Source organism: Oculina patagonica, chromosome 13 (genome assembly GCF_052425735.1).
Source record: "Oculina patagonica isolate OP01 chromosome 13, crgOcupat, whole genome shotgun sequence".
NCBI classification, from domain to species: Eukaryota; Metazoa; Cnidaria; class Anthozoa; order Scleractinia; family Oculinidae; genus Oculina; species Oculina patagonica.
In genome coordinates, this window is record NC_135770.1 from 34960384 (window position 1) to 34971454 (window position 11071).

The following is an 11071-nucleotide window of genomic DNA, read 5'->3' on the forward strand; positions in this document are numbered from 1 at the left end:
GTTGAATTAAATCAGCCAGGTCATCTATGAAACTGAAATAAATTATACAGAAATGCAAATCACAATGACTTGCATCCTCCCAATACCTTGCTATCACAAGAAACTGGTCAACGTGTTGCTCCTGTAAAGGATTGTTTGGGTCCCAAACCAAAGTCTCCAGTTTATCAAGATCTCTATCATCTTGAAACCCTAAAATAATTATTATAAAATAACACACAAATTAATTAAATCAGTAGTTTGTGTGAAAAATTAAATGCCATATAAATTAGTATTAGTAATCAAATGGTGACGAGTGAAATTAGGAAATAATTTCACGTGCGTTTTGTCAAAATGCGACAATTTGACAAAATGCAAGTGAAATTATTTTCTAATTTTAGGAGTATACCATTTGATTACATGTTAATATCATAGGTGACAAATTACGCTTGCAATCGTAGGTTTTTGACTGGTACATTGCATCGCGAACTCCGAGCTTTGAAAAGTTGAAAGCATACATTTTGCTCAAGTTTGCAAGCTTTCAAGTCTTTGAAGAAAACCTTTAGAGATTCCTTTTTGCTGTTGGCAAAAAGTATCAAAGACGAATCAACTGTCAACAAGAAACTGTAAGCAGTTTATAACCGTGCGATTAATGTTTGACCACCTCTTTCAGTTCTTTGCAATTGGCTAGAAAGGCATGGCGCCGCACAATAAAAAATCTTTAGAAAAGCAGTCACTTGTGAAACACACAAGTCGTGCTTGCGTGAGTCACGGATTGTGCGTGACTTGAATTTCCTTCACCGCGTCATCTTTTTGCTTTAATTCACATGCCTAGCCGGATAAATGACTGCAAATATTTATTTTGTTCCGAATGTTCAATAAAATATACCCAAACCAGTTCATGAATGGCATTAAAAAGAAGTCCATTTCACGCCAAAATAAAGAGTAGACTAAGGCCATCCTGTTGTATTTCTCCGTTTAGCGTCGTTCGACGAGCTTTTGGAAGTATATATAAATAGAGCAAACCTGACTGCACAGGTAATTCCCCTGGAGCGATGACGTGTATTCCGTGCCTTGACACATTATTGCTGAGCTTACAATTTACGTTTCGATTCCCAAAATAAACTCAAAACAAATATTGGAATATCCAGAAAACAAGTCGCTGTTTTGCAATATTCAACACGTTCCGGGTAAATTGTACGACTTGTACTCGTTCCGAGCCAAACGCCTGAATAACACAAAAATAACTATTTCACACAAACAGAGCGCAGGGTATTCGTAAATATTTTTAAAATAGGTGAATGATTAGCTACAGGCGAGCGATCGCATGTCATGGGTCTGACGTAGTGTTAGTTTTAAATAGCTTGGACATGACCAAGCTGTCTTTGGTTTCGCTATGTGATTCTTCAGTCCTCTCTTCTGGTAAAACACTCGAATGTCATGACACACAAATATACATTTCACTCTAAACAGAGAGCAGAGTGTTCATGTTAAACGAGAAATCGCCAGTAAACATCAAATCTTGCGTGACCGTGACCAAGGAGCCGGTTGGGCCGCGTGGGTCTGGAACGATTTACCGACAAAACAAAAACGACAACGACAAAATGCCGGCAAAATTATGAACCGGCTGCGCACGGTTAATTACTTCTCACATTATGACCGTAGTTCGTCTTGGATGAACTGAAAACCATGCCCGTGTAAAACGCTCAAAAATCTGCTCGATGCCATTTATTTAATTGGCTTAAGTCTAGAAGTCGTTTTGCCGTTTTGAAATATAAAATATCATCAAAAGTTTTATTACATGGCCAAGGATAGCTGGCTAAGATGAAATTCAAGCGAAAATGTACAAAGTTCAAGCTTTAAAACATCTTTTTTATGGACGCCATCTTGCCGCTAACTACGTTGCCATGGCAATTTTATAATTTCACATGTGAAATTATAAATTAACGTTAAAATTTCGCGCCAAAATTAAGGAGTAATTTGTTGCCTATGATATTATGCTGCTAATACTAAAAATAAACCTTGTGCTATATAAGCTACTAAAAGCTTATAACACAAGTTGGTCACCTGTGGAACCTGGGCTCTGAGCACAGCTCTGAATTATACTGTAAGGATTATAATTCAGAGCTGTTTTAGCAGAGCCCGGGTGCCACAGATGACCTACTTTTGTCTTTGGGCGACTTGCATAACTTTGCTATCAAAAAAGCTTTTAAGAGCTGGGCACCCAATATTTCTTACATAAGAGGCTTCAGGCACCCTGCAATTACTCTGTGAATATGGCTTTGTAATTACTACAGGTTTGAAAGACTTTTTCCTAGGTTATTTACGAGGAGAAGAGGGGCTTTTTTTAATAAAGATATAAGTGGATGGAAACTGATGGAAGGTTTTTCCATGCTACTCTGTCCTGGGATTACATATCGTAAAATATTTTTTGGTGTTCAAAAATTTGCTTCAATGGTTGCCTATTTCAAAACAAGCAAATGAACAACAAAGATTTACCTTTTTGTAACGTTTTGGGCACTTGAGCTTGATATGCTGTCCCAATTCCCATCTCTCCTCGGTCTGCTACCAAGGTTTTTTGTTGAGGATCATAAACCAGAAAGTACTGAAACCAATCCTGAAAGAGGCATAACAAAGAACACTCAATCACTAAAATAAAACACATGATCACTAAGACATCATATTATTACGAAGTGCCAAACAATTACAAAATGTTTTAATGGCTGAACCTTTGCTGAACTTCAATTATCCAGACCTCTGTGATCCAGACATAATTTATTTTTAACTATAATCCTGACTTTTCATGATTAAAACGCACCTCTTTTTCTAAATACTTTGGTAACACCTCTGCTTCATTGTAGAGTGTCACCAAACACTTTCCCCCTAAAACATAAAAAAATGCACAACATCAAAAATTTAAATTCCTCCGTATAGCAAGCCCACAAATAATCAAATCATGGTATAGAGTATAAATGACCAGTTTGTCTGAGACTATATCAAATGACCAAAAGTAAATTTAGAAATTTTTAATACATGCTATTTCTCTTCTTTGTTTAGTAAACGATAAACTTGTGCTATACAAGGCATGAGTCGTAATGTGCATGTCCATTGAAGCCAAGGAAACTCAGGCACAATGTTTTCATAATTCTACTATCTTTATATTTTATGGTTCTTTCATAATTTACATTTCTCTCAAAAGATGACTAAAAAAATGGTTCATAGTTAATGTAGGTATATTTTGCTTACTACCTGACCAGTCCTGATTAATTGTTAATCCAGGCAGAAATATGAAGAATATAAATTTAAAATGCCGGTGAATCGAGGAAAACCCATGCAACAGCAAATTTATTATGTAGGCGTCAGTTTGGAAATAACATGTTTGACAAATGAATTAGTTATGGAGACACCTTTTCATAGTGTTCTATGAATGACATTTTGTTATTTGTGCAAAGATTCCCTGTCCTCGTTATTAAATTACACATTTTCCCTGTCAATCTCTTCATCATTACAATAAGAGTTTTACAGCTGGATGTAAACAGACTTATATTTTCTTATCAATTTTTTTATTGCAATGCAGAGAGAAAACATTTTTGAACTACTACATGTCCAGGTAGATGCCCCTCTCTGACTAATGCACCCTTAACATCTGAATTAATTTTTTTGACTGATTATTAATGCACTAGGGATATGAATAAAGCTATTAAATTGCATAGGCAAAGTCTGGCAGAATTTTGATCATTCTGCATCTCCATGGGGGGAGAAGTTTTTACTTGCTACTCTGATCTTAGGGTTTATCCCTTATCCCTCTACAGTGCATACACATTCAATGAAACCCCAATAATACAAAAAATGCCAAGTGACTGGGGCGATGTGCTTGTTAAAATAGAAGGTTTTTTTTATACCAGGATTCAATTACAATACAATTTACACCTAGTAACTTTGGCAGGGCTGCAAATAATTTTTTTCACTTGAAAGGGCATATGTCCTACTAAGACACCACCTTTGTCGGACAAAACAAAATTGTGGTCGGACAGTTTTTTATTCATCATTTTAAAATGATTTACGATCAAAACATTGTCCGGACATCATGGCCGACCACACTTGCAATTTCATTGGACATTAGCAAATTTTGATCGGCCAATGTCCGATAACTGACTGTTTTTTGCAGCGTTGCTTTGGTCAAGAAGATGAATATTGTTCATTGCTCCGAAGACTTCTGTTATATTAGGATTTCACAATATATCATGAGAAGGGTCCTATCACCTCTTTTACTTATTAAATCACACCAAAACTGACAGTATCATTATTTTAAGATACATTGCAAAAAAAATCACACCGTGAAATAAAATAAATAATGGCCACAATCAGGTATTCACGCAGCAACTAAGCAAGCAGAACAAAAAGAGTAGGATTTCATGGTATGTTAAAGTGACCTGAATGTTACTCACTGTCTCAAATTTCCATTAAGTACATGTAAATCATGTTTACAGTAATCAGATTTCTTACACAGTGTGTTCAGTTAATCAGTCTCAAAACCATGCTCTCAACAGCTATCTGTAGCTATATTTTGATCTTAATACAGCTTTTATGGCATTTAATACTTTTAGTTACATTTTCTGGATTGGTAGGCAAACAATCTGACTATGGAAAATCACGACAATCTTTCCAAGTTGATTATTCTCTTTATTCCCTTCTTCTGTCTGTTTGATAATGTACTGGTGTTGTATGGAGAAATAAGATGCTGGTCAGGATTGGTTATATAAGGGTAATTTGATGTTTGTTTACCTTATGGTGTTGGCATTGATATTCTCATATTGTCTTGATAAGAAAACTTCTCTGTGACTCAGCTGATGTCTCAGCACATCTTCCATTTCATTATCTCCCATTTCAATTTCTGCATCTTCCTCAGCTTGCACTGAATGAAAGAAAGAACGAAGCACAGGTAAGGAACAAAACTACCAACAACTTTGATGCTAGTGCAAGATAAGAAACTATCATGTTATTATATTGTGGAATCCTAAAGATGTACGAATAAGGGGCTAAAGAGTGAGAATTTAATCAAGAAATGATATGTTGCTCACAGCTTCTTAACAGCATAAGGCCAGAATTTTATCTTTGGTACTAGATTTTTTTCTGCTTTTATTTTCAGTAACAAGTACCATCTGATATCTAAGCTTCACCCATAATAATATAATAATACTTGTATTTGTAACCAGAATTCTATTTAACCATTTTACGCTTAATGAATAAAGGTAAGTAAAAAATATCTTTTTGTCACTGTTTTGCATAATTAATGATCTTTTTCAAATCAAATATCAGTAACTAAACGTCGAAAGAACAAAAACAAACTTTCTGGCCAGGGATTATTGTTAAAATAGTATACAGAAGTTGGTTTTAAATAGTATACCATTTTTACACTGAAATATGAGATCAGCGATTGACATATGATCTGAGAGGGCGTTTACATGTCAAAATTTAGAGAATTTGGGGTATTTACAACACACTGAAATAACACAACACTTAGTCTTTACTTTGTACTCAAATACAATCATTCATGTTCCTTTATTGTCTTAAAAATTCCTTGCTTAGACCCAGTACTTTACATTTCCATGTTACGTTTTTTGAAAGGAATGTCAAACACAACATGTACAGCGATATATGATTTCAAAAGAAATCTCCACTAAAATGGACATATAGTAAACCACAGAAAATAAATTGAAATCTGGAATTCTACCAAAGACATGAATTTCGGTAAAAAATTTCAAGTGTTTGAATGTGGAGCATCACGACAATTATGAGGAATTAAGAATTTGAAATTTTTCTGGAGAAGAGTAAAAAAATTTGATTATGACTGAATCAGGAAATGAGGGTGATTATTCAAATTTTCAGCATTTAATTAGTTATCTAATCCATAACGTCATAAGGACACTTAACTTCACAGGAATACACCCAAAGTGGGGGAACTACTTTCCAGACAACAGATGCCAACAATGGACAACATTCAGCTAAACCATACTTACATAAATGTTTTTCAGCCTGAATAGCGAGTGCTGAAGATAAATCTCTCTTTCTATAAAAACACTGTACTTTAGCCTCAACTTGTCCATTACTTGTCTAGAAGAACAAGATCAAATATGCTTTGATTTACACATGTCCACGCTTAATTAACATATTCATGAACATACGCTCAGAGCCACCTTAACTTTTTACCTTGGTCAACTCCTCAATTCTTCGTATTTGATACGGTAACGCCGGGTTGGTTTCAACGTACACGTAATCTGTGAATAAAGAGAAGTTCGTTAACGTGATAATGTTGTAGGAAACTGTCTAATTTTGTCCCAAACACGGTTTGCAACACAAAAAACGCACATGGTCACGAAGACAGGCGCTAAGCTGGTAACCGCGCGCACGAAATCAACAGACAAGAAATGACGACTCGAAAAGTTTTTTCGGTTTTACTTTCGTCTCTCACCAATCAAATCTATTTCTTTGATACAACCGTAAATTTGCTGGTTACAAGAACTCAACTGTGCGAGACTTCCCTAGGGTTTTCTGGTAAAGAAGGATAGCAGTGAAGTCCCCGACAACACTCGCGTACACCGTACGGAGCTTTTGTTCATTCTCCCGGCAGACGGGCAAAATAACGCAATCGTCCGCGCGTAAAATATCTCACACCTTCATCAGAGAAATACTACTATTTCCTAGCTCAGCTACACACAAGACATGAAGCATTCAAAATTCAAGGACAAAAGCGCCATCCGATACAATTTTACGAGGAGGGAAGTTGAAGCATTTCAGTGAAAAATTCCCTGAAGTTTCTAGTGTGATCACACTCACCTCCAACCCGGAAAACATTTGATGCGTTCGCCATGATTCGCTAATGGCGGGAGTTTCTTATTCGAAACTTCGATCAATAAGAATTACAAATGTCAAGTTTTTCATGGAGCCTGTGCACTATTCCGCCGAAAACGTCATTCACCACACACGAACGCGGCCATTATTGTTCGCCCTCAAGCGAACCACGCGTCTTTTGACGTCACGAACGGAACGTCCTCGCCGAATATTTGTCACGAAGATTTCGTGGCGAGCAGGTGCGCAGACTCGTGTGCAATCGGGTTCACTCGTGCTTCTTCGGATTGTTTAGAATGAGGTAAAAGTGATTGACAGCTTGTTTGTGTGTTTACCGGTTGCAATCGTAACTGACACACACCCAACCGTCCTCGATTTTGATTGGTTCGCGAGCCGCCATAACGCAAATTGCATTCGCCTTGGTCACGGCTTTGAATAGCCGCGACACTGTTTATATTTTTGAAAATATTTGTTTGTAACACCAAATTTTGCTTGCCGCTACGCATTGTGCTGTGTGCCAAGACCTTTCCGGAAATCAAAAGCCAGTTTTCGTGTTCAAAACCGTCATATTCTCAAGAGGTTTATTCCAAGAAGTTTATACCATAAAGCGCCTAGTGCTAAACCAATTACCGATGACAGTTCGCAACAGAAATCGAAACACCTTCTCGTTTCTAATAATACGAGGGGTAAATTTACCCTCAAAGTCATCCACAAAACACTGTTGTTCAAAAATTGAACCACAAAATAAACTACATTTCATTCAAAATTTCCAAAATATATTTGCTTCAAATTTCGTTTCAATCACGAATGCCGTTCAGTGCAGTGACACCTTAAATCGTGACGTCATATTACAGTTGTGCGCAGTCTCAGCTGGGAACCGGTCAATCCTGTTTGAAAGACGTGCATGTTGTCTGTTGTGACACGCCGGAAGGCGGAGTCTGCCTTTTGATGATAGATAACTTGCTGTGACAAGTACATCTCGTGTTACAATAACCACAAAAGGAATATTTTGGACAGTGGACTCCGGGACAGACAATCATAACAATTATTTCTCACTGAATAACAAGTAAAAGGTCTACCATGAGTATCAACATCAGTTTCAACTGATAAGTAACCGGATTTTAACAATATATAGAATCCATATGTAATACGGGGAAATATTGTATTCTGGGAACAATATGTTACAGGACTTCAAAGCTTCCATATAACAAGATTTTAACATATTCTTAGACAATAGTATAAAACCGGGCAACATAAGAATTGCACGTTAAAATCTGGTCAGAGGATCTTTCTAGTACGAATAACAAATTTTAATCGAGCCAGGAGCTGGGATGCAAGCAAGTGGATTTGGTCAACATTGTACATTACAGGTGCCAAGTTTTTGAAAGAATTAAAGGTGACGTGTTGTTGGTTAGGATTGCCGAATCCTAGAAGAAAGCAATGTATCACTTTCATTTTCACGATCCCGATTTGCCGGAATAGAATTTTCAATCAATCATAAATTGTTAATTCGCGCAGGGCCGGACGAGCGCGGGGGATGGGCTGTTTGATTTGAAATGAAACAATGGTTGATCGTTATCAATACGTATCAACCGTTTCCCGTGACAAACAAACAAGTTATACCCGATGCTTAGCAACTGGTAAATTGATTCACGCGACCTTGGCCTGTGACTCGGGAGCGCAACCTTAAATTTTTCCTCGGCAGCTCAATTTGAACACAAATCCCGCGAAATCCCGCCGTGACAGCTGCAGGGCCTCGAAAATTCACAGACGTCTTCATATATTAATCCTTCTGTCTATGAAGATATTACTAGATATTATCGTCTCATTTCGAGACCAAGCATAGATAGCAGGCTTTGCGCCTGAAGGCAGCCTTTCGCAAACAGATAGTGCAAATACGTTCCGGATGAATGAGTTCATAATCGTCATCATTTCGATAATTGAATTGCGAGCACAATGGAAAGTTCTGTGTCGTTTACACCAAAGAAACCATTTAAAGTTTTGTGGGTTTTAATCAAACCGGTAAAACATGAAACCGAACTTGATATGACCGGTTTCTCTTCTATCTTAATAATGACAATAATTGTGTTTTCACCATAAACAAGAAGCGTTGTCACACAACTGGCCTTTGTACTTGGAGGAAGGAATCATGGGTATTGTCACGATTTGTTCACGTGTAATTTGCATGATAAGTAGTATTCTGGTAACATCTGCTACGTGATGGAAACAATTATTTCTACGCTCCGATTGGTCGATGAAAAAACATAATTGACAGTGTCAGTTATACTGAGTACCTGACAGCAATTCAAGCGATATGCCTGGATGTCACGTATAAATGGAAAATTCTCGGTTGCTTTCGTGGTGCCAGCAGGAGCTGAGGTGCGAAAGCGGCAGTCCTGTGTCTGTCACAACCAGATGATAACTCGATACTGTCATCTGCAACAGTCAAAGTTGCATACAGTAGTAGTTATAAAACAAGTAGTGTGATATCCTCTCCTGTATCAAAAATATGAGAATATGGCATTAATATGGTATTTAGTAGGCTGAGCAGAAATGATAATTACGGTATTTCATGAAATAAAAAGCTTACTACGCCCGCTGTGATTGGTTTAAAAAACATTTATACCGTCCAGTAGTTTATAGTATGGAAACATAAAAAACATATTCCGAGCTTTTATTCACCAAGAAACGATGTCAACTAAAATCATCATAGTTGTGTCATTGAAAGGTAACAAAAATTTTTTCGCACAAAATCTCAAATAACTGATTAAAGAATGGTAGGCCTGAATGATAAACAGTAGTGTATTTTTTTGGCTCCTTCCATCTAGAATGGGATAATGACGTAGCCGGTCCTTACCTAGGCTCCCCCGCAGTCGTTTTTAGGGCCACAAACGACTACGTGGGAGGCTAATCCTTACCCAAAATTAAAATGAATCAGTCTTTAAAGACTTTTGGTCAACTGTGACAAGCCAGGGAAGTACAAAGCAGGCAACATACAAAAGCAAGTCTGTTTTCTCGTCATAAGGATGTTCTCAAAAAAAATTATTGTTTGAAAAAACACATTCATTGACATGCTTTGGTGTACGATTTTCATGGAAATTTAACCGCCTTATGGTAAAACAAGAGCAAACTAACAAAATGGAGTATGTTGCATTTATATTTTCAGACTTCTAATGTGTCTCCTGAGTATATACGATATCATCCCGTTATACTGATTGTAGAAACCTTCCAAAGAAGCAAACGCAAAATCCTTGAAAATGTCACATACTTTAGATTATCGTTCTTTTTAGTGAGGTGGCTGGTTGTAGAGGCAGTGTAGAGGTTTCAGTAGAAACAAGAGAGGATATCCTCTCTTGGTAGAACTGAACCATACGCGTGATTTCGTTTCAACGGTCTAGCTGTCATAGTACTGATGAAGTCGCGCGTATGCTTCAGAGACCTTCAGAAGCAAAAGAGAGACAAAAAGGACACCAGGTAAGGTTTCTACACAACGACTTAATTTTTAATCCTGCCCAAATTCTAGTATAAATTCCACACTGACAAACTCAAGTTGTTAAACGTAGAACTCGTTTGCACAAACACTAGTTACTTCTTTCTACTCGATGATAGTAAAGGAGCTTTACGCAGTTTATTTTGTGGTAAGTTAGACGAATTTCATGAAGGACCTTTATTTGTTTGCTGTTAAGTGATTTAAAATCAGTCTGGCTCTTAGTGACAAAATAGATTGATATGATATCTATACCATAGTTTAAGCGCTCCGAGCATAACGTATTCAGTGGTCATTCAAACCAAGCATCAGTTTCTTTTGGGCTTATCGCTTCTCGTTCAAAAAACCATGCAGAATATGTAATGGAGTTAAGAGAAGAAAGTTTTTTTAAACAATTCCGGCTCTACGCAAAGACGAGTGATCTATCTCAAGTGTTCTCCTAACATCCTAAATAGTAAATTGTACCGATAAACCATAAAACTATGTGCTGAATTACTTTTATTATAACTTTCGTTTTATATGTGGTTTACCGTGGGTGCAATATTTAAATGGTATTGACCGGTGTGACCAAGCAATAGGCCATTTCCGATATATTAATATTCTAACTTGGCTCCGAGGCTTGGGGGAATAAAACAAAAGAAATGATTTATTTATCAATCAACCTCGACGTGATATCTTTTGTTTTATTCCCCCAAGCCTCGGAGCCAAGTTAGAATTTTAATATATCGGAAATGGCCTATTATGCAGAGAGCGTGCATT

General features: G+C 37.0%; 1 protein-coding gene across 1 annotated transcript in view; it reads right to left on the reverse strand.

The window, feature by feature from the left end:
- Window positions 1–7010, reverse strand: part of LOC144635170 (metastasis-associated protein MTA3-like) — a 28439-nt gene extending 21429 nt beyond the window's left edge. Inside the window, exons 1-7 of the mRNA XM_078494246.1 lie at window positions 6814–7010; window positions 6187–6254; window positions 5997–6090; window positions 4761–4891; window positions 2795–2857; window positions 2476–2593; window positions 87–189 (exon numbers count right to left, since the gene is read on the reverse strand). Of these exons, the coding sequence (XP_078350372.1) occupies window positions 87–189; window positions 2476–2593; window positions 2795–2857; window positions 4761–4891; window positions 5997–6090; window positions 6187–6254; window positions 6814–6847 (611 nt within the window). The 5' untranslated portion in view covers window positions 6848–7010. The remainder of the gene's footprint in view (window positions 1–86; window positions 190–2475; window positions 2594–2794; window positions 2858–4760; window positions 4892–5996; window positions 6091–6186; window positions 6255–6813) is intronic.
- Window positions 7011–11071: the final 4061 nt, after the last annotated feature.